General features: G+C 37.0%; 1 protein-coding gene across 1 annotated transcript; it reads left to right on the top strand.

The window, feature by feature from the left end:
- The first annotated feature begins 622 nt into the window (after positions 1-622).
- Positions 623-13,962, top strand: CTCFL (CCCTC-binding factor like). Its single transcript, XM_075022581.1, is given in 7 exon segments — positions 623-687; positions 7,863-8,033; positions 8,515-8,648; positions 10,595-10,715; positions 12,003-12,152; positions 12,972-13,132; positions 13,786-13,962. Coding segments are annotated over 5 exon segments (711 nt in total). The 5' UTR covers positions 623-687; positions 7,863-8,033; positions 8,515-8,546.
- The last annotated feature ends 11,182 nt before the right edge of the window (positions 13,963-25,144 follow it).

Here is a 25,144-nt window from a genome sequence, read left to right as displayed (position 1 = left end):
CTTTGCTTTGCTATGCTCCCATCTTCGTTTTGCTTTGGGGAATAAGTAAGGAAACAAGTAGGACTGAATATTCTGAAGTTCCTGGGTCTGAGGTCTCTCTAGCTTTTATATGACTGTAGAGATGGGGACCAGAGAATTATGTTCTTTTGGGCAGACAAGAAATCCAAGTCGGATCTGAATCCTAAATGATGTCTGCTAGAATAAACTGCAGCTCCCATCTCGGAACCAGATGTCTGGGGGGAAAAACAAAAAAGAAAAAAAAAGCTAAAATATTTTAATAATACTCTTCTTTCCAAGTGATCAGTATCTTTTCTGAAATTCAGACTGTATAATTTCTCCTGAGACTCTTCCAGGCCAGCACTGAAGCACTAAGTTAATTCTGAATGTGCAACTTTCACTTGCTTGGAACAGCATCCGAAGGAATATAATATTTTTATTTTTTTTTCCATTTCACTCATTAACTGACATGCTTTCATTGTTTTTTAATTAAGGTTTTTGGTGGTCTCTGAAGAAGTGCTTCATTTGTGTGAAAGTGTGATGCTAAAAGAACAAGTCGACAACAGCACCAGAAAGTACAGCGAAAAGATTTCAACCATTTAGTGGCTCCAACTTCATAAACTGAACAATATTTAAAGGAGCCACATGAATTAGAAGATTATAAAAGTATACTTGCTTTCTCTGAAACAGGTGATGGTGTGAAGGAGGTTATCTACTGCTGTCATTATTAAGAGGGGTAATATCTCACTGCAAAACAGGTGATGAAGGTAGCAATTGTCCCTGGTGTAAGAGCAAAAGTAAAGGCGTATATGTTTTCAGACTGGTGTTAAGGCGCATAGATACCACTATGACAGGTGCAGTGTGAATACGACATATACTTGGAAACAAAAGTGAGACATTGGAGGAAAGTGAAAATGGAAAACTTTCCAGATGCCAGGTGGAAAATGATATTAAAGCTGTCAAAATAAGTCACAACAAAGACTGGGTTTTCTCGTAGACTAACAGGAGTCATGTTCTAGAGAAGAATGGAGTTTTCAACTACAAGATGGAATATCATAAATGAAACAATTATGAGCATTGGAGGTTAAATTGGGGCTTATTTGTTTGGCTTTTTTGCTTTGCCCCCCCCCTTCAAGTGTACTGCAACAGTCCTGATTTACTCTTGAGTTTTGTGGACAGGTCAAAAATGTGTAAATAAATCACACTGTTATTTCTTCAGATAGTTATCTATTCTAGGCCTAATTCCAAACCCATTTAAATTGATGGCAATCCTTCTGTTGGCATCAAAGGATTGTAGTTTAGGACCTATGATAGGAAGATGGAGGTGCAAAGCATACACAATAAAGGCTAGTTATACAGCCTCTGCAGTCATCCAAAGTGATTTTCTAAAACGCAGGAAAGGAATAAAGCTGAAGACTTTGAACTGCCTTCAAGGTCAAATATGCTTTATGTTACGTGGTAATGGAGCTTTTCAAAAAGTCAGCTCTATCTAACAAGCATTAAGCATCTTAAATATTATACAAGACATTATTCAGATTTAAGACTGGTAATCTGAACAGACAATCCAATATTTTACTCATCAAAAAAGTCAGCTGTGCTGTTTATACTCGGAGGAAAATGCAGATCAGAACAAAGTTTGCTGTGTTTCCTTAGTGCAGCCAAGGGTAGACTTGACTTTGCTGATTTAGGATTTTAGTTGTCCATGTATTCACTTTCATGCACTGGTAGATTCTTATCAGCAATTTATCTGCAATTTTGTGGCTGAATTTTGTTTCTTTATGTAACATTACTTTAGCACGAGAGAATGTGCCTACACTGAATTCCTTATGTTCCTTATAAAATAGCCCTCACAAACAATAAGTCATATTGAGCATGTTTATACCCCCCAAAATGTAATTATGACTTAAAAAATAAAAAAGGTCCTCTGTTCTTTTCATGATAGATTTTTTATGCAGGCTGTTGATCTGTTAGGAAGAAATAGACCCTTTAGAGGAGCGGATAGAAGCTTGATTGCAGTTAGAGATAGATGATGCAGTAGGCAGTACTGGTAACTGAGGATTGTATACACAATAGACCGTAACGGCCATTATGGAATTGTTAACCTCTATTGTGTCAAAACGTAATTAGAAAGTGGTTGAGTTTGTAGATTGCTGATCCAAGTGGTTCCTTTAAATTCAACAAAAATGAACTGCAGGGCTATTCTGCATTTGAGTTATAAATCCTTGAAAATATCAGTTTATAATGGAAATAATGACAGACCTTTAACTGTGGCTGCATGGATGGTGCTGGTATTAATAATTCAGAAGTACAAGGCAGGACAGCTCTTGGATGCTGATGACTGTTCAAGTGCAGAAAAACTCATTAAAATGACCTAAAGGAGGTTATACTGGTATAACAACTTTTTTCCTCAGTGCCCTTCAACTATCATAATTGCACAGTACACGAAACAACTTGAAAGATTCAGAAATGTCTAAGAAGTATAATCTTTGGCTACAGTGACCAGCAGCATAATTATATGAATATATTGTGTATTCTGCATCCTGTTCTTTCGTTTTCAGAGCCCCCAGATTCTGTAGATGATGAATAATGTGGTATCTAACTAAAATATCAGCCCTAAATTGCTGGAATACCTATTCAACCTTAAATAATTGCTTTGGATTTGTGTTGGTTCCAAGTAACGTAATAGTTATGACTAATTTGCAGTTATTAAATGTAAAAAAAAATATATTACTTTAGTATTAGGATTCTGCAGATTTGTGAATAGGAGTAGTTGTTGTCAAGGGTATTTATGGGAGTTACAGGAGCTTGCTAGCTCTAAGGATAAGGCCTAGTAGGGTCAATGACCTAAAATCAGGCTTGTCATGAGATTCGTTTTTCAAGATGTGAGGGTTTTAATATTTCATGCTCACAACTTGTTACAGTGGGCCCACCGATGTACTTTTCATGGCTACATCCTTTGTGGTAATTGGAATTTCTGGCTCTTCCAATGGTGCTGCATGGCACCTGCTAGCTCAGGCACCCAAACCACAGAAATAGTAATGATATCCCTGCCTAATTCAGTGGAAAAGGGGACACGTGGTTCCCGGGTAACCAGCAGTGTTAACTGTAGCCAGAAACACACCGTATAATATTGGCTTTGTGCAAAACACCACCTCGTCTGATGCAATAGTACAGCTAAACAGGCCAGCAGCATTTGCTGCTATTTTGTGCTAAGGATATTTCACAAATGCCAGTTTTAATGGGTTACTTACACAGGCGAGGAAAGCCATGAATTGGTTAGGGGTTTTGTTTTGTTTTGTTTAAAGTTCAGTACGTGGTTTAGCAGGATCTGGACCACGCTGGGCTATAGTAATTTTGCAATGTACTGTATTTTGCAATGTACTGTACTTTGCAACGCACTGAACTAATATTTAGAGATAAAGCTCCAAATCGGTCCTTTGCAATAATGTATAATAGGTATTAATAGTAAGTGGGCCTTACAAAATGTTTGACGGCTGGAAATTGCTAGTCTAGAAGGGTACGCAGGATTAAATGTTAAGTCTCTCAAATCATACAAATTTACCTCAAAGACATTTTTACAATGCCTTTGGAGAACTCTTAAGTCTAAACTTCTTCTCATTGAATAACCAATCCTGGCTTAAAGTATAGTGTAATGATGCTTATATATCGCTCTACTGCCTCTGCAAACGTACTTCAGCCAATTTCGTGAAATACTTCAGCTCCCAGGGTAAGAGATGCCACGGCAGCAGCAGTCAGCCAGCTCTTCAGTAGCACTCCAGCGACATGGCACCCAGGCTGAAGTGTTTCTGCGAGAGAAACATAGGAAGTACTTCAAATATTTTGCAAGCAGGGAAACCAATTGATCTCAGCCCCGTGGTCTCCAGCCAAGTGGGAGCAGAAGGTTAAGGGCCTACAATTAAGACCGAGAGATCTTCATCTAGGACTCGAGCACGACAAAATAGCAGGCTGCTTTTTACAGGAGGCCTCGCTGCCTAGCGGCGTGGATTTGCCACGCTTTCGCTGAGAGGAGAGGGGCTCTTCGCAGAGCGTCGGGCACGGGCAGGCCTTTGGAGGTTCGCCCACCTCACGCCCTTGCACCTTGTGGGGAATTAAGAGGTGAGGAACCAGCTCTCCCTCATGGCAGACTCTGCCCACGAGTGGGCTTCCCCCCGGGCCTACCGCTGGGGGGACGACTCCCCCCGCAGGGGTGCAGGGCTGCCCGTGCTGAGGTGGACGATGGGGCTGAGCCCTTTCTCTGCCTGGCCGAGGAGCAGGGGGAGTTTGAGGGGAGTGAGGCCCGGCTGGGAGGCTTTGGGAATGGGGCGCAGGGGGTGGCAGGCGTGCTGTGGTAGTGGGTGTGCGGGAGGTCGGCAGGCGAGCAGGCCGGCGAGGTGGTTCAAGGGCTGGAGTGCGAGGCAGGGCCAGGAGGTTGTCCTGAAAGCCCGTGATTTGCCCTCGTTTTTAACCTTGCCTTTTGAACAGGTTCAGTCAGCAGCGTCTGCGGCCTTAGAGCTGGTGGAACCTTGCCCCGAAATCGGGAGTGCGGAAAAAAACGGGGACAGGAGAAGAGCGTGACGGGGACAGGATAACTGGGGTGAAGGAGAGGAGCAGTGCCAGTGAGGACAGTGTGGGACTCGACATGCAGACGGTGGCAAGTGTCCCCCCAGAGTGGTCCCTGTCTCCTGAAAAGGGTGAAAAACACTTGCTGACACTACAGACGGTGTGTCTGAAGGCAGAGGAAAAGGACTTGGAGGGAGTCTGCCAGAAAACTGCCCACCCGCAGAAGGGGGTGGCGATGGCAGCCGTGGCCGGGGCAGTTGTGCTGCAGCCAGCGGTGCAGCAGGAGCAGGGTGTGCTGCGCAATGTGCCGGCAGGCATGGCTGTAAGCGTGCAGGAAGGTATCCGGGTTTTTTATGACGTAGGGCTGGCACAGATTAACGTTCTGCAAGAAAAAGGGCAAGCAAACAGTTCAGAAAGCGAGCCAACAGAGAAACCACCAGACATGCTACTGATTGAGGTACAAGTTCTGGATGTGGTGAAGATGGCGATATGTTAGCTGTTAGCTTGTACTATCACGCTGTACTTCAATAGTATTTTTTCTAAGCATTCAAATTTGTTGAAGTATCTAATCCTTTGTACAGTTTTTTATAATCTCATCCCATGTTTAAAAAGGCAAACTAAAAACTTTAGCCTTTCTAGATGACTAACCTGTTGAAATTCAGACAAGCTTTTAATTCAATTCGCCAGTTTCGTGCTATTTGGTTTGACAGCCTAGATCTCTTAAGTAGCATTAGACAATTTTCCTTCTTCTCCTGCATTAGTACAATACTGCAGTCGTTGTTAAAGCTGGATGTGTAATATAGTCTCATTTGAAATGCATTTTATTAAAAGGACATGCAAACATTGGTATTTATCCTCTGCTAACTGTTGGTTTTATAATAATTTTTTTTTCCTTTAAAACTCATATGGCACCCTAGATAATTTCCAAGGTATGGTCATATTTAAGTTTATCTAGTGCAAAAAGGATCACAACCTTGTTGATTGCCATATGACAAAGAAAGCATTACAATTAGGCTGCAAAAGTCCTATACTGGTTTGGTAAAAAATTGCAAGCACACTTTCTTCTTGTTGTTTTCTTTTAAAAGGCAAATGTACTGAAATTAAATTTAAACTATTTTTTTAAAAGTGAGGATACAAGTGATGATGCTCTGAAACTTTATATAAAATTTTGAAGAGCTGGGGCTCAATTTTAGTGATTGTTCACTCCCCAGTTAGGCTGCTCTATGTTAAATGCAAATTTTTTGTTGCAGTTTTGTCCATCACGTTTAAGGCTGAAAATCAAATTTAATTAGTAGCTTGCATCTTGTTGATAGCTTAGTTGTTTTGCCACTAGCGACTACCTTTGATTAGGGAAGTTGTAAAACGTTGGTTTTTTTAAATAGAGATAATGATGTCATTGCATTTGAAAATAAGGTCCAGCAACTGACCCCATCTGAAGAGAGGGGAGGAAAGGAACTTTTTTTCACTCTTGGGGAAACAAAGAGTCAGAGCTGCAAAGCTAGTGATGATTTGTCAGACTCATGTGATGAAGGTAAAGAGCAGGAATATGCAACTCCATCAGAACAAACAGTTGTAAGAAATCCCAAGAATGTAAAATTTCAGATTTGTGCTCCGCATCGGAAAAAAGGTAAAAAGTTAATAGTATTTGTAGTTCATTTTTAGATAACATATGTTAAGTCAGATTTTTGAAGTGAGGTTGAAACTTAGTATTAAGTATTCACAATGTTAATTGTTAAGTTTAGGTTAGGTTAAATCTAACATTGTGTGGAAATTTGGAAGAAGGAATAACACCCTTCAGCCTGATGTCATCTGTGATGTGTTCAGGAGAGACTTTTTGGATGGCATTTAGAAATTAATGGTCTTTTGAACAATATGTAGTATTTGAAACCTCCAGGGAGTTTTCAAATTTAATATTGTATAAATGCCTGTGAATAAACCTAGTAACTTACTTGGTCTTTCTTAGTTCTCTCATTCAACTTCAAAATGTGCTTGTGCGGGGGTTTATGGATGAGCTTAGAGTGGTTCCAAGTTGCTGGCTGAGGGTGGTGGTGGGCAATTATCAATGCCTGTCAGTAAGGTATCTCCCAGAACCTAAGTAACAGAAAACAGCTGATTTAAGATTTTAGGAGTGTAAAAGTATGTTGCAGAAGTTAAGGACTGACTTAGAAGGGAATGGATAAGCAACTGTTTCCCTAGAAACTGTGTCTACTGTAAAAGTTGGATGACATCAGTAATGTTGAAGAGTCTGTAAATGTGTGTCGTAGTATCTTGATATTAAGGTATCTTGGCTGAGGTTTTTAAAGTATGGATATTCTACAAATTGTTAATCTCCCTTGTTTTAGTTCCTGCATTTATAGGAAGCACATTTGAGCAGCTTTAACAAAGCTAACAGTGTTCTTTTGTGTGGGCATGAATCCACAATGAACAAATAACAATAAAGCGTTTTTGTTTGCTGTTACTGAAGTGAAGTGTTAGCTGCACATCTCTGTGTGATATAAAGCATTGTATAAAATACATTTTGGTCTCAGCATGAAAATCATTACAGAGTGTGCACTTGGGAGCCGAGACAACTGTTCTGGAAAGGCTCTTCAAATATGACGTATTTGCCATTTCGCAGTTTCAGATCTTCCTCAAAACTGAAAGTGTTGCACATTTACTCTTAACTTGTTAATCTCCAAAGAAATTCATTACTGCTGTTCCATTAACTTGGAAATGTTATGTAATCCAGAAAGCATAACTTTATTCTATGACTCCTTCAAAGAATTGATCTTTCTTTCCTCAAATTCAACTAATAATTTTAAAGAGGCTTTTATATCGTGATGTTTTTTTACATACACTTTATGGATTCAGGACTGCTAGAAAGCTGAGAATAGCTTAACCTGCCATTTCCAAATCTTTGAACAAGCTTACTTAGTCCCAATTATACAGTTCTCATCAAGAAGTGTGCTGCACAGGTTCTGAGTGCCTTGATGAACCATGTCTGAATGGTACTATCAAGAGAGGAAGTTTCATCCTGTCTTGGAGATGAAAGCTAGACTAGGAGTTAGGTTTCCTGGGATTAGGTTCTAAACTGTGTCACTAACACATGGCACTATTTTGTGGGCAAATTACTTAAGTCTTAAATAGATACAATAATTTCTGACAGCTTGATTTTTTTGTAATGTATTTTGAAGTTCTTTTATGTAGAAGTATGAAGTAGTTTTACCCGAAGTAGAGGAACTATATTGAAATTGGTACTATTTTTTGAAAAAGTAAAGTCATTATTTTGTGGCTTGCACCATCTAAATATGTCTTTGTTCCCACAGGAGAAAAAGCAGTTTTCAGCTGTGGTTTGTGCACGTTCACCTCACTTAGAATATCAAGTCTTAACCGTCATGTGAAAACCCATTCTGATGAGAAACGTTATGTGTGTCACCTCTGCCTTAAGGCTTTTCATACAGCTACTCTCCTGCATAACCATGTGAATGTACATACAGGTATCTAATGTATGAAAATGCTTAGTTTTATATGTTGTCTGCAAAATTTAATTAACATGTAAATGACTTTGTCTTAGAGCTGTATTCTGTGATAATTTTCTTCTCAGAAGTTTTTCTGATTTTGTTTGGAGTTCCACACAGAAAGGACATGGTCTGTAGTTAGTAACCCTCTGTGTGGGTATTCATTTATTTTGTTAAATACCATTCTAAAAATTTTTGTCAACTGAATAGTGACTTCACTTGTGTCTGATTCCTATGTGCATAATAGATTTTTTTGGCGATGTTTTCATTTGCTATATAACCATATGAAGCAAATTGATAAATCGTGTTTATAATAAACTTCTGGTGTACATTTATTGTATACAAAACCTCAGAATCTCAGAAGACATTCTATAAAAAAATTGTGCATGTTGATTTAAGGCAGACAAATCATATCGTTGTGTTGTTAAACAAAATTCTAAGAACCAGTATATTTTTACAGGGACCAGACCCTATAAATGCAATGACTGTGATATGGCATTTGTGACCAGTGGTGAGCTTTCACGACACAGGCGTTACAAGCACACTTTAGAAAAACCTTTCAAGTGTTCAGTGTGTAAATATTCTAGTGTAGAAGTAAGTACAGCCTTACTGAATCTTTGGGGAGAGTTTGTAGGCTTTCATATACTAAGATTTTAATGTACTGTCAAGTTAATAACATTTTTGCACAGATTTTTAACCTTGCAAATTTTCTGCTAAATTGGGACCTACCTGTGTATGTATTGTACTGTCTATGCCATCCTTGGTTATTGTCAGATTTCTATATGAGATCAACTCAGTACATTACAGAGGTAGTTGCAGATGTCAAGCTACAGTATTAATACTTGGCTTGTGATGCGGATGTATATGTGTGTTCTGAATTAGGAGGAATAGCCAATCTTGTCGTTCCTGTAATACTTAAATACTGTGAAAGAGCACTGTAGAGACCCTAAAGGTAGGGAGATCTGCTGCATCCCAGGAATCAGTGGCCCACATATAATAACATCGAAGCAAAGACCACCAGTCTCTGCTAATGGCCTTGGACCACACTGATGGGTTGAATTTGTCTGCTGTGTTACTGCAGTGTTACTGCAGTATTACTGCAAGATAGCTGATTACTAAAACTTCATGGTGACATGCATTTCATTTGTACGCACATCTTTTCATCCCCATTGCCCCTCAAAAAAGGAACAAGTAATCTGAATTCCTTGAGTCCATCCTTTGTCCATGTAGTAGTATTTATAAATTAGTTGCTTCAAATTAGTATTTGTACAATTATTTAGCTTTTTGAAACTAGTTACATTTTAAGGGCGTTTTCTTTTTTTATTATATTAAAATTACTGCTAGACAATGTGTTTGTGTGAATTTGATCCTACAAAAGCATACTTGGTCCTCCTTTATACTTAATTCCATAAACTGTAGGACAAGACTGGCTAATGTCTAAAATAAAGCTTGTGTATTGTGTTTATATGCTTGACGATGTTTGGGTTTTTTACAGGATTGAAATTTTCTTAATCTAGAAATAAAAAAATTAGAGACTGCCTAAGGGTTCACTTGGAAAAAATAGGCTTTCAGTTATGCACCTGTGATTGAATCACTGTCACAGTTTAATGGATATTCAATATCTAAATTTTTTATGTGCTGTGTCCAGATCTAAAGCTGTAAGCAAGCCTGAACTTTATTCCACACACCTTATCTTATTAATTAGATTTTGGATACTTTGCATCTTTAAAGACCTTGTCAGTTTATATTAAAGTATCCTATTCTTTCCCTTGTTTTTATAAGGAAGTATTCGGCAGTCATTGCTGTTGCAGAACTCTCACTAATATTGCTGTAAGTTTTACCTGAATGAGGATTGCTGAAGGAGCCCCCTACTAATACCATGCATATGATTTGACTTTTGTATAGCAAAGATTGGCAATCATGTTTAATTTTATTTAAGTGAATAGTGTTGTGGATTTGAATGGATCTAGCAGTGAATTCATTAAGTATGTTTATAAATGGAGGAATTGAACATTAGGTAACTTAGCTTACATATCTACAATATTTATGTAGAACATGTCACAAGAACAGTATAAAAAGTAGAATGAATTAAACTTTTGCAATTTTCACTGCTTCATTGGGACTTGAAGGTGAGTAAAGACTTTGGTTAATAAGTTTGGTCTTTCATTTATTTTCCTGAGTCTTTTTAAAGAATTTTATGTTTGGCATATCCAAGTAACCTGAAGGTATTAGCCCCTTCAGCTGATTTAAAAATTCTAGCTTTTATGTTCTTACTATAAAATTACTCCTTTTGCTTATGTTGACAGTAACATGAAAGTAAGATCATCTGGGGAAAAAGTACAGAAATGTTACCTAAAACCACAACAGGCTGATTGTACAGGAAAAACGGGGGGGGGGGGGGGGGGGGGGAGAGTACTAATTCAGGAATTGATGCAATACTTAAAATTGCAATAGATGTATTTTGTAAAATTGCTTATATTTTAATTGATTATGTCTCTAATGTAAATGTTACTGCAGCAAATTTCTTGGTTTTATACTAGGCAAGCAAAATGAGACGACATATTCGCTCACATACAGGAGAGCGTCCTTATGCCTGTGACCTTTGCAGTTATGCTAGCAAGGATGCATATAAACTGAAAAGGCACATGATAACTCATTCAGGTAAGACTCTGATGTAATGATCAAGTTTATGTCCTTAGGCCCTTAACATTCATAGGGTTAGAGTGATCTAATTTCAGCCTCTAAATTAGCACTTTTAAAATTCGTGATTCTGAGTAAAAACGTGCCTGAAAAACATGTTCTCTTTAAATTTTCTTGATTTGGCTATTGGTAGTCTAGCTGTACAGTGCTAGTAGTTACAGTCTTGCTGTTCTTCCTAAACTCTTTTTATTTTAGAAAAATATTTCATTTATGTGGTCTTGTTTTCTGTGGATCAAGTTGTCACTTTTATTTCTCAATTAGTTAATTTTATATGGAGATGTATCTGATGGGAGAGTTTAAAATGTCTGTTCAAAACATGGACATCGTTGTGGCCCCAAATTGCTAGTAACTAATTTGGTCAGCAAAGAATTAAATTGTTTTAACATTGAAAGCAGTGCATTCCAACCATGGCTCTGTAATGTGCATGCCTTCTGAGAAGGCAGTTAATATCTGTCATATACTTCAGGGTTTAACTTGGCTCAAATATGAATATGTAATGTAGGTTATGATTACTGTTTTAGTCTGAATCAGAGTGTGAGAATGTGGTTTGAATCAAATCTTCCAAACATCCCCATTTACCATGCTTTGGTTCATATCTTGAGGCAGTTTGGTGCAATTAAACTGAATTCTTTTTTAATGAGAGTCCAACCAGAAGAGTCCAAGAGACTTAGTCCACAGAACCAGTCTGGAGTTGGTTCAAAATCTGTGTGCATGTTGGGTCCTCAATACTAGCTGTTTCTCTCATATTAGACTGTGTCAATTGCCAATGTTGATGTAATTTTTGATGATATTCACACCTCCTGACTTTCTGGGGAAGAAAGGCAAGAAAATAATTTACCGCTTTCTCTTCCACCATTATCAATGACTGGTGTTGAATCACTTTTACCATGATGTTGTTACAGCTGTTAACTTTCTCTCCTTGCACATTTGAGGATAATTCTGCATTTTTGTACATTAAATATTCAAGACAGAATAGAATGTAATTAAAATAATTCCTGATTAATAGTCTAGAATTATATTAATGGCTTTATGCTTCATCAGTTTGACTCGCAGATTCTGGAAGCCGAGTTTTTGCATTGTAATCAGCTATGTAAACTTGTTTAGCCTTTTGTTCATTGTCAACTAATAGTAACATTTTGGTTGGTCTGGAGACTGTTGCTGTTAGAACATGGATGTTGAGATCTGTGGGAATTTTGCATTTGTATGTAGAGTTTCTAAGCTTATGTTATTTTAATATGTTTTTAATAGGTGAAAAACCCTATGAATGTTATGTTTGTCAGGCCAAATTCACTCAAAGTGGTACCATGAAAATCCATATTTTACAGAAGCATGGAGAAAATGTGCCAAAATACCAGTGTTCCCATTGTAGTACCTTTATTGCACGAAAAAGTGACTTGGGTGAGTTTAAAGGAAAAAATTGAAAATTAAATGTAGAGATAATTAGAGGTTAAATCTCTAATTTTCACTGCTTACAATGATACAAAATAGGTTATATATGACTTTATATCATTACAGAATATTTCTATGGAAAATGTATTCATTGTTTTACAGGTAAGTTCCTCCTGCAAGGAGATGTGGTGACATCTTGTGGTTGATGTTTTAATTTGTTTAAAATGCAAAGTAGCAAACATTCAGTTGGGTTTTTGGGTTGTTTTTTTTTGCTTAACACCTGTGGCATTGTGATCTTCTGTTTTTCAGTAAGAAGACACCTCACAAAAATACATGTCCAGGTTGTATTGAAAAGTTTTTTCTCAAAGCCACAGAGACCAGTTAGCTCTGTATAAAGCCATTTTAGTTCTTGCATTCTGTTTTTTTCAGCTCTAGTTAAAATGTGTATATGCATCTAGCTATATGAGAAACTAAATAGATTGAATGTTTTGATATATATGGGTTTTTTGCATATACCAAATCAGCTTTTACCTCTTAATCTAAAATTGTACTGCGTGTTTAGTTGCTGAGTGCATTTTCCATGTAATTTAAAGAAATACATGTAATTGCATTAGTTAGTAAAGTGCAATTTAACTTTTCAGTCAGAGTTCATCAGTCCAGCAGACAATGGTTTCACTACACTTCAAGCGTTCAAAACTCTTAGAATTCTAAATTCTATTACATCAATGTTAAAGATTATTTTTGGGCTATGCACAGTCTAACTCCTGTTCAAAATTGTGGAAATCAAAAATTTACCACTAAAATTAGTTGCTTTTAATAACTGTTCAGGTATACACTTGCGAAATCTGCATTCCAACATGGCAGTGGCAATTAAATGCAGTTACTGTGAAGCTGTTTTTCATGAGCGCTATGCTTTTACTCAGCACAAGAAGACTCATAGAAATGAAAAAACGTTCAAATGTGATCAGTGCAGCTACACGTGTAAGCAGGTATTTAAATTCACCGAAAAATTATTGCTTACTCAAGTGATGGTTTGGCAAGGTAGTGTTGGCTTTGGGGTTATATTTACCTTAAGAAGATAAAAACTTTTGTGACTGAAATCTAATTAAAACAGTGTAGTTATATTTATTTGCAAGATAAATGGTTCACAAATAACCAGTAAAATTGAAATGCTGGAAACTCTGAGGGTATCTTCCTGATAAATCTTTTGTACATGAACTGCTTAGATGTATAAAGTAAAAGCAATCGCTTTTGGTGACATTGTGATGAGAACAAAATAAAATATTCGTGCCTTAAATGTGATTTTTCAGTGGTGACACAGAATAAATTCAGTCCGAACTGAAAATTTTATTTTAAAGAATACAGTTAGGGTAGCATTGCTTTGGCCTTGGTATGTTGGAATGTACCATTGCTCCATTCTGATTATTTTCTCTGCTAACCTTAATAAGGTTAGGAGGAAAACCTCTGACCTTCTCGCAAGTCAGTGGGCAGTATCCCAATGTGTTCTTCAGCAGCTGCCTACAGTGGAGGATGATTAAGGAGTCTGTGCAACATCCTTGCCCTTTTCTGTGTGCCTGTGTGGTTTTTTGAACATGTGTCACAGAGCTGGATAGTTACAGTACAGATATTTTCCTTGTTTCAGGAGTGACGCTTAATTGTACATAAACGAAACCATTCTGGTGAGAAGCCCTTCACTTGCTCGTGCTGCAGCAAAAGCTTTCAATGGAAGCAGCTTCTCACTCTTCACTTTAGGAAGAACCATGGCTCTAATATTAAGCCTAGAGTTCATGAATGCCCTAAATGTGGTAAGGGCTATTAACTTTGGGCAAGATACCTCCTTTTAAGGAATCTCAGTGGAGTTATCTTTAGCTAAGTATTGCAGACCATAGTGTCACAAAGGACTGAGAGTAAAAAGCAGTGTACTGGCTGGAATGTTAACTCCTTAATGCTAAGCCAGCACAACTTGTTTGTTTTCTTTCTGAAACCTTACATTGACTGACTAATAAAGAACTTTACAGTAGTCCCCTTTAGGTAGAAAATACCTGCCACACCATATTTTCAGGGTTGGTACTGGTTTGTACAATCCAGTATTGAAGGTACTAATGTTTAGTACAGTAGTCTTTTCAAAACAAATAAAAAGGCAATGTGGAGGTATGAATTTTAAGGCAAATTAAAGAACTTGGAAAGATAATTGAAGTGAAAGGGTGCTAGGACCAGTTCAGCAAGAAAAGTAAGAAATTATTATTCACTACTTCAAAACCATATGCAGTGACAACATATATCTGTTTTGGGTTAACTGTGCATGCTTTAGTGCACACTAAAGTAAATGTAAGCTTTTTTCTACATACAGATTTTACATGTAAAACTTTATTGCTTATCCAGGAACCAGAAAATGATAAATTTGATTTTATACCCACCAAATGGCAATGTTCCTTTAAAGCAGAATTTTAATATGTATTCTGGAAAATCTTCAGGAGTTTTATGGAGGTTGTTAACTAAGTCAGCCTTTCACTTAGTGTTCCAAAATTTGTCTGTCACAACCATATTTGTTTTTTTGTGTGTGTGTTAAATTGCTTACATACATTAATATTTGATTCATCTATTTATGCTTCATTATGCTAACAGAATAATATGCATAAGCATGCTGAAAATTGTGGATTGGTGAGGGCAAAAACTGCTACACCCAGAAAAAGAAGCAAGGGCAAAAATAAAACCCATGAGAACCCAAAGCGTGTTAAGCAAGAAGGTAATCAGCGAATAAGTTAGAATTTAATCATGTAAATTAGAATCAAGACTGAAAGGCTAAGGCAGTAAATCTCCCCTGCTGTTTAATTACTGTTTCACAATGAAGATAATTTAAGTGCTAATAATGGACAAATACTTCAGAATAGTCTTTATTGTGTGTCAGAAATTTTTGTCATCTGCGTTGGGTCATTGCTCAGGTACCCGTTCTGGGACTTCTATTCCCTTGCTCCTGCAAACGTCTTCCTAAACTCCCTGCTTAGCAATGCTTACAAATGCATTTTTCTTTTGCCTTTTACAAATTCCCTTTGCCTTTATAAAGGAAGATGAAATACATCATTACTGAGTTGAGCCATAGAAAGTTTTCTTAAGAGCTCATGATTTATAATATACTGCTTTAATACAGACCAGATTGAAAACTTTTCAATTTCAGAACTCAGACTGCATGTTAGTCACAAAAGATCTAGCACATCTTAATAAATAAATTGTTCATCTTCTTTCTCTCGTACTTAGACCAGATAGTAATCAAATAATAATAAAAATGCTACTGATTTAAATAGCTAGCATCACTCTTCTGTCATACTGCAGAGGTGATCAGGCCAGTTTATAAAGCTCTTGGTTCAGCATGTCTGTGCAATCAGAAACTCACTTGTAATTACTTAAAGTTACTCATTGTGGATAGCTCTTGAGCACTGAGCGTTTATTCTGTAAACTTCAATATAAACCAAAAGATGGTCCATAGTTTATCTCTTTCCTTCTCTCTTCTGCTTCCTCATCTATTCTCACTACGTTAAGATTCGCAGGAAGTGAGTAAGTTCAGGTTTTGGCAGACCAAAACGGTAGACTAATTGGTCAGTTATGTCTTGTCAGCAAGAACTCCACAGCAATCAGTGAAGTGCCTTTTCTATCTGGGTTATGCTAGTACATTCCTGATACAATCATTTATGTTTTATCTTATTTGCAACTCTAAAAACGTATGGAGTATTTTTTTTATTCTCTCAAATAAACCTTAGCCTGTTACCACATAGGTAGTAATATTCTAGTAGTTTCACCTTACAGTCTAAATTTGACCCAAAGGAGGTGTCTTCCTTTATGTGCATTTCTGTTGAATTAGACAAAGCACAATATGCAATATTCAGTTAGGTCAGGCTGTGGGCAGGATCCCTGTATCCTCATGCATCCTGCCTTCCCTTTGTCCGTTTGATCTAATGCTGAATCTTTGCATTGTTGCAGGGTGCGAGCTGGTAATTTGTTTCTGAGGTCACCTTCAGGGCCACCAGGGCCAAAAAAATAGCTTTGCCTGACCAGAATATCCTGTCATTTTTTGCACCTCTGCTTCCTAGATGCTGTTTGAAAGCCTTAGTAGTCTCCTCGATAGGATTCTTCAGGTGATTTTTATGGAGTAAGGGACAAGAATGGAGATACACCTAAGGCCTAGGTGTCCTAAAACCTTATATTTTGGTATCTACAAATTGTATCTACACTGATTTGTGGCCAGTGACACTGATAAAATTTGACATAGTGAAAAGAAGAAATGTTGGAGCTTTTCTGAATCTAATGAATATATATCAGCAGCTGAGTTTACATTAGCATTGACACTTCTGTTTTCATTGGTAAGGCTGTAATGGTATGGTTAGAGAGAAATGTTACAGCTGCAGTGTTTATGTTTTTGCAATAATTAGATTTTGCAGTTTATTAATGTTTTGCTACATGCAAACAATTTCTTTTCAGTTTCTTTCAGATACCTTCATCTGGAAGCTTGATTTTCTAGAGCTAAGATAATGTGTCTTTAGATGTTGTTCATGGAAATAGTCAGTCCCTTAATTGACTCACACAAATATAAGAAATTTCTGTGCTGGTTCCAGAAGGCTTTTCCCCAAAGTTGACAGTTGTGAGTGTATATCACTGTCCACTTCTTGCGCAACTTGGAAGGGCCTGTGGGATCCTGTATGTGGCTTTACAAAACATTACTTGTGCGACTGGTGCTGTCAATGATTTGCTGTCCCTAATAATTAAAAAAGAAAGTGCATGTATATGAGAATTGAATTTCCGGTTAAATAATGCTTAGTTTTCCTGTCATAAGAATACCATGGGTACTACTCACTAACATGGCTCGTAATGTAATATTCAACATAAAATATATTCATTCTCCAAATAAACTGTAAGATAAAAGATACGCTGTTATTATATATTGGCAGTATTTTCTCCACTAAATTAAATTGCCTGTTTGTTAAGTTTATTGAAATATTTACTTGTCTTTCTGGTTAATCACCACAATATTTAATTTTTTTTGCAAAGTTGACCTGGAATTGTTCCAAGATGTCTCCACTGTGAAAAATGAACATTGTGCCAGGGAGATTGTTCCTGTTTTAGATGGAATAGAAACAGCAACTCCGAGAGAACAGAGAACAGAAATGACTTGTGAAATGATTCTCAACATGATGGACAAATAATGCACGAACAGACTCTGGTCTTCCCTGTTTTCACTGGTTGTAACTGACCAGTTCAAAGTGTGTAACTATGTCCAGTTAGAAGGCTAGAAAAGATGCTGATTGCAAGCTGTCGAAGCCTTCTGTGCTCGCTTTTCTTCTTGTTGCAATTTCTACTGTGTGACCTAAATAACATCACTAAAGTGTAAAAGTTATAGGGAACCTTCACCTGTTTTATTACATATGTGTAATAACAGAATGAAGAAAAAAAGCTAATTTCAGAGTAATTTACGAAGAAGTAGATAGGTTTGTTTCACCTTGCATTTCATTTTTCTTCCAGATTCACTCATAGAATTGCATACTGATCTGAAGCAAATTTATTCCTCAGTAGCTCTATAGAATTGAGAGCTGCATGAACTTCAGTCTCTTTGTACTTTCCTGAGGTGAGAATATGAAAGGCAATGATTTTTTAATGCAAGGAACGTTTACTAAATCTCCTTTCTGCAAACACATTTGTTTCTAATAGAATTCATGATGCTAAAATACAGTTTTGTGCTAAAAAAGCTTGGGATTTTATGCCCCATATTTCTAGTAATTAGTTAATGTTATTAGCTCTGTTCTCTTATCCCAGTGGTTTTCAATAGGTATAATGTTATTCTCTTCAGAAGACTTCCTTTAGTTTTACATCAGCATGGAAAATAGTGGCAGAAGCAGATCCCTTACTTTTTGGCTTGTTGTTAGAATATTAAGTTCCTGCAAGTTTGGGGGTGTGGTTTCACAGCTGGATCATGCTTCCTGTCCCGTCTTTTTCCCCATGTCCTGGGCATAATTTTCTTCCCTGTTTCAGCTCTAGCAACTCTACAGCTGTAGGGTGAGTTGGATCAGCATGCAGATCTAATTAGAAATTAATCTTTTCTCTTCTCTTAGTTTTCGTCAGATGAATTAGCTGGACAGACATAGAGCTGCACAATCATTAAGAGCTGACAAAAATGAAGCAGCAGAAGTGTGTGCTGGTGTCAGAAAAGTGTGCAGGACCACCCCTTTTCTGGGAATGCATAACTTTCTGTCACCTTAAGCTATTTTTAGAGTGCAGGTGGTAGCTGTTTCCATCCTCTCTCTTTCCCCTTCAAACAGCCTTCTTGCAAGTGTTTCTATGTAGGACTGTGATCATACATGTAGCACTAGGTCCAAAACACACCCATGACTTCAATTTTAATTAGGTCTTCAATAAAGCACACTTGTATTATTTAGGAAAGTTAGTGTTTATAGTACATTTAAGAGTCAGAGAAATTTTAACTGTCAAATACAATTCTCTAACTTCTTTTAGGTTATAAGAACTACTGGTTTTACTGCTCTAATTAATAATTACTGTAGTTAGAGTAATTACAGTAAGTCCTATTGATTTTTATGATTAGTTACAATGATCACAATTACCATTTATGCACTGTTAGCTCATTTTTTTGTAATTTATAATTAATACTTGAAAACCTGTTCATAAAATCTTAAATACTTTTAAAATATTCATCTTTAATGCTGCTATTCTTATGTTATGTTTCATTATAAATAAGCACCAGCATTACCAACCAATTTTAATAATACCAGGTCAGGTCATATAACAAGTAAATAATTTGAATTAAATTGCCAAACTCTTATCCTAATTTCAAGATTAATGTCTGTGTTGAACTTCATTATAAGTATGATACAGAATTCAACCAGCATAAAATTGTTTGGGTTTGCATGTTGAGCAAGCTAGGTTTGCTAGTTATGCTGATGGGGTCAGGGGTAGTAAATTCTGCTGTGTGCTGTGCTTTCCAAATAAGCTGCAGTTTGAGATCTAAATACTGGAACTTTCAACTTCTGTTACTTCAAAAAGTCTGTTAAAAATGAAAGCTTAGTTTTTGCCAGTTAGTATATTAAATTAACAGCTTCATACTATACTTGATAACACGTCTACATGCCTGTTCTACTAGGATAACTTTTTAAATTCAGCAGCTGTTCTGCTGTTAATATGGCCCAAACCAATGGTGTGCTTAGGAGCTTTAACTGTCACACAATGTCTTAGGTATCTCCATGCACATGGCAAGGAGATAAGAATGTCAGTATTAGAAAGAGGTACTTGCTGTCTTACAAGAGAAGATATAGATCACTCTGCACTAAAAGGCCTCAAGGCCTTAACCAATCAGCTCAATCAAATATATCAACAGGAATGACTGCTTTGATAATAGAAACCTTATTCAGTTTTGTAGCGTATGCTTTTAGCAGTCACTGAGAAGTCAGTGTATTTGAATTTATCAAAATTACTCATTGGTTTTGTCCTTTCGTTATAGTGGTGTTATTTGGGTGTTTAATAAAGGTTCATAATTATTGTTTTGTGTCCATTTTCATAATGGTAATATTTATCCAGGTTTAGTAAGGTAATAATTTGTTCTGGCTGCCTTATCAATCACAGGACTTAATACTTTTGTCCGTGATAATTGCTTAAATAATATTGTTGACTTTTTTCTTCTTGTGCTGTTTCCATTTGTGTCATAGATTCTAAGCAGCAGATTTCTTTGTTAAAATTCATTTTAGAAGTTGTATAAATTACTTGATAAATTTTCTGAATATGTGCTGACATCTAAAAATCAGACTACATAAAGTGGAATATGAATGTAATAATAAAAGATCTTGTTACCTCTGAACTTGCAAAATGATTGTTTAAGTAATTAGAACCCAGAAATATGTACTTCTGGAAATCAAGAAAGAATGCTTTGACCTTTTCAGGAGTCATTCCTAGAGGTCTCGTGCTTTTTAACCACAACAGTGATTGTTCTTCATGATTAAGAATTTGCATCACTATGGCTTTCAGATATTTATTTCACAAAGATAATTTAATTTAATGATACTATTCATGTATTTGGACCAGTATGCAGGTATTAATATCTTTTAAAAGAGTACATATTCTGAACAGATGCAAATTTTAAAATATTTTAATTTACTAATTATGGAGGAATTGTTAAATAGACAAGAATAATTCATGTCATGTAACAGATAATACTGAAGTATTCTATAGTATTCTCTAAATAGTTAATGTGTGAGGAAAAGTACAGTTTCTGTACAGGCACATGTAACACATCATAACCAGTAGATTAAAGCAGAGAAAGAGTAAAACCAGTACTTTGGATACATTTTTACTAATTAGGCTCCATAATATAACTGAGACCTTGAAGCACAGTAACTTCAACGATGCTAATATGTGGCATATGACGCTGCAAAAGTACATTTTTATTTAATCAATTAGAATGAATTGTCTTCTGAAACTTTGAAAAAATTGTTCCCCCCCAAAATCCTAGAATCTACCAAGGAAATGAAGACAAGTAGCTATTGTCAGCAAGAGCGGGGCTGTAAGTTGGAACATGTGCTTGCATGGGAGCGTGTAATTAAGCATTGTGCTGTGAGTTGATGACTGATAGAGGTAATTAGAGGAGCTTCCTGTAGATGGCACCATACGTTCACATCTATTGAAGCGTGCAGAACAAATGATGCATGTCAAAGGTGCTTTGATTTTTTTGTGTTGGTTTTGACTTGGTAAGGTATCTTGCTGATTATTTTATACATGTCAAGGCTATATAAAAAGAGTTCTTTGTAGCTTTTTTCCTTAGCAGGCTAATAAGTCCTACTGTCACTACAAAGTGCAGTCACCAATGCCAGGAAAGACGATACATACCTGTCTGTCTCGTGCTTCATAAAGCACAGCTGTGCTGGGATGGGGCTGCCTTGTTGCTACTGAAATGGGCATCTGCACCCAGTGCAGCTGGCGCAGCCCCAGCTGTGCAGCTGGTCCCTCCACGTTCATTGACTGAGATGCCTCTTCAACCCTGCGCGTGCCTTTGCTGCGTTTATCTTCTGCTCTGGCTTACTTGACTGAGTTGGCTCAGTGAAAAGTCAGGTGAGTGCCACCAGTGCAAGGGAGGCGTAGGGAGTTGTAGCGTTCGCTACATATCAAGGTGCCACGCTTAGATCACTGGTCGGCCCGGACCAGGGAAAGAGACAGATAACACACATAGTGTGAGCGCCAACTTCCGCCTTTTATTGCGCAGTTAATTCCTTTTATACTAACAAGGGGAGGTGGGGTTACAGGTACATCACAAGGCTGCGACTAACCCTCTAACTTTCCATGACATCGCGAGATCTTCCAAACGCCGAACCCTACAGGGAGTATGCGCTAGGAGCATGTTAATATATTTTCTGTTGCTGATAAATCACTTTAACGTACCGTGTAAAATTATTGTTTAATGATTAATTTAAGCTGTTTGTCTAAGAAATCTTTAGTTAAAGAGATTTTAGGGCTTTTAACAAGCAACAGATTTGTTAGACAAATTTAAAAAGTCCTTTGAGATGAAATGTGCACACAGGCCATGAGGAGTCATCTGGCCCTTCATAAAAGGGTGAGCTTGTCAACTCCTGTAGATGTCTTTGAAATTTTCTCCAAGTCAAGCTTTGACACAACAGTGTAGAAATGGTGCGCAGTCCATGTCACCACAAAGACTAGGTCTTTTCTCTGCGTGCTGTGATGTAAGATTTTACCATGAGGTGATCTTTACTCATCATCTAAGCATTATCCTGGTAGAGTAGATGAGGAAATAGTGGATTTCCAGCCGATTTCCATTTTTGTGAATGTTCCAAGAAATTTTGTTGAACTGTCATCTTTAAGTTCCTGCCATCCTCTCCTTCGTATCCAAACTAATCTTTTTGCTGTCTTTCAAATCTTTTTGCTGATTACTGAGTCTGGATTAGGGAAACATGTCTGCTGTCTGTCAGTACATCTACTGAAGATCTTTGCAATGATTACTTTTTTGTTAGTTAAAATGAATTTGGTTATTTAACAATCCAACAACTATATTGCAAAGATAACTGCCAAAAAGTTAGGAGACAGGAATTTAATTCTTGTTGTGAGGAAGCCTAGCGTCTCTCTCAACTGTAGCTATGTTTTCTCCATTGTACAGATGAGAAAGATGATACACAGAACAAAATTAATCTCTGATTTAATCCTTTTGCCTTCAGGAGCAATGAAGTCCACTGATGATATAGTATGCTGCTGCTTATTACGAGTTTAATCTCACTCAACTAGAAATAGAAACCTGGGGTGTTGCAGCATGTAATGATTAAGTTACATTAGCAGAAGGTGGTGAGCAAATGGGCGAGGACCTAATGACATTAAGCCAGTGCTGTTAATCACTTCCAGAGACATTAAACTCAGAATATTAAAACTGAAATAACATTTATAACTTCTTAAAGGTCAGAGCTTAAGATGATACGAAGGCACTATGGCAGCATGACTTAACAGCCATGGGCATGAGTTGCGGTATAGCCCCTCATAAGGAGGAAATACAGAGAGAGTTTCATCTGGTGGTAATTGGAAGGTTCATAAAGGACGCAGGCTCCATAGTTTTAAGACCTTTCTAAAGTAAGAAAAGTAAAATGAATAATGTTTTCCTTTGACACAAATAGAGGCTCCTTTTGCTGTCTTTCCCACTGAATGTAAGCTCACTCCATGTGGTCACTAATGGGTGACGAATTACGGCTGACAATGTTATATGTGGCTCTAACAGTAACTTCCACTCACACAGTTTAATTTCTATTTTTTTGTTTTGTTTAAGAAACTGTGTGTTTGAAAGCAATTTACATTGATACAGTATGTCTTCAGGCAAACATCATTCCCCGTTGTTGTACTTTTAAACAGCCCAGCTATTGTTTGAAGTTAGTCACTGAAACAGTTGGATTCTGTCTGGCATTATGGGTGTGTGATCGTTACAAAATGGTAAAGAATTTTCTGACAGTTTTGGTTCAATCTGTTTTCACTTTGACAATGAAGAATTTATTTTCTTTCTTCTTTGGTAGTTGACTGAGTTACCTCTGTAAACGGTTTTGTTTATTTCTAGCTTTGGGTTTTTTTCCAGATTCGATCTGTTATTCGTTTTATCCCTGCCCTGTCCACATAACAACATTTGCAGCTAATGGGAGGAATGCAAAGGAGTGACATTGCTGTTTGCTTTGATAAGAAAGAGCCTTTCCTTTATTACCAACTAATCAAATGGTAGGTAGCAGCTAATGGTGATTATAATTAAGTCTTGGAACTGCCATCCTTTTTCTGGAAGAACTGTACGCTGGAGAGAAGTAAGCTATCCTCCCTTTAAGGCAAAGGTGATTTTTTGTTTTTCTGTTATAGTTACTCATCAGCTGTTTCACTGTGAAGTGAAAGTTGTAAAACTTTACAGTAGTTATTTTCCCATCCTATTTTAAATGTCTTGCTTTTTGAACTGAGTTATTTATCCCTTCATCATTTACCATCACTGACTGTGAATTAAAATTGCTTAATTTTAAATGGGCTGTTTCCTCCAGGCCGTGCCCTCCAACAAAACTTTTGCAGGAGTTCTACTTCAGTAACAATTGTGTGGTAATAAATATCATAATAGTGTTAATGTAAGACTATGCTCCATCTTTGCATAGGTTTAAATTTGTAGTAAAGCCATTTAGTTCAGTGAATTCATTCTAGTTAAATGGGAGCTGAGAAAGTGGTCTCTTCCTTTCAGCGCTAACTTCCAAAAATTGATGCATAACCAACAAATCCCATTGAAGACTGAGATACTTAGTACCTTTTATGATTAGGCAATGCTTCTGTACTTTGCATACAAAAAGATTTTTTTTCCTGCTTCCCTTGAAATTCCTAAGAGAAATGCAGAAGTGTGCAAGGGTGCCTGCTGGCTTCATCTTGACAGAAGAACAGTATAGGAGTGAACTGCTGTTCATCCTGGGGGTTGCCACTCTGTCTGGCAGATGCAGGCTAGCTACAGGAGGTCATGTGTATGGGGAGGCAGGCTGTCCTAATAGTGGAGTTTTCTTTTTCTCAGAAGCCGATGACTGAATAGAAACAATACATTGCTTTCCCCACTTGATGATGAAGACTGACAGTTTGTAGGAGATGAGTCAAAGGTTACTGATGAGAAGATCCATCCAGATAATTGCTGTAATTGCACCCTGAGGATGCAGCTCCTACCACAAAGCATTAGGCAGTGATTCTGTTTGTAAATATATACTTGGCAGTGAACTTCCTACTATGCCTTAAATCAAGAAAGTTCCTTCCTGAGATACAAATGGAGAAGGTTCTCTGGACTTTTTCTTAATCCAACCATGTTTTCTTCTGTCAGCAGGTGAATAGGATAGTCCCATTCTGAATGGAGAAGTAGTTGTGATTTAAACATAAAAATATCATTTAGTGTTAAATCCTTTGATTGATTGAATACATTAGATGTTATTTCACAACAAATACCAATAAGCAGCATGAATGAATTAATATATATAATTCATAACATTTAATTTGAAAGTGCATCTTTTCTTACAATGATTGGATAATTTTTCTTGAGTTTGTCTGGTGGCTTCTTTACAATTTAATACAAAAAGCTTTTCTGTTGGAGAGCGAACAGTTACAGACAGGACACAAGCAGCATCCCTGCCACAAAATTAGCTCTTTATTCCACCCCTTCAGAAGGCAAGAAATCAGCAATGCTAAAGCATTAGCATGAGAATTCATATTGGGGAATGAGATGCAATGAAAGCACATCAAATTTCTCAGCATGTCAGTGGTTGCTGTTAAATAAATGCTCGACTATTATTAGCTAAAACTCAAAAATTAGTCTCATAACAGGTAGGTAGCAATTTTAGATATTGTGGCCCTAGCTTCTTGAACTTGTAAATGAGAGGAAGGTGAAACCATTTGGATTTCCTAGAAAACACACAAGTAATTTTAATGTGCATTAAAATAGAAATATAACTTTTGGGAGCATCGATGGC

This window comes from Buteo buteo, chromosome 2, assembly GCF_964188355.1.
Source record: "Buteo buteo chromosome 2, bButBut1.hap1.1, whole genome shotgun sequence".
In the NCBI taxonomy this organism is placed as follows: domain Eukaryota; kingdom Metazoa; phylum Chordata; class Aves; order Accipitriformes; family Accipitridae; genus Buteo; species Buteo buteo.
Note: the sequence above shows the minus strand (reverse complement) of the source record. Positions and strands in the feature narration are given on the sequence as shown.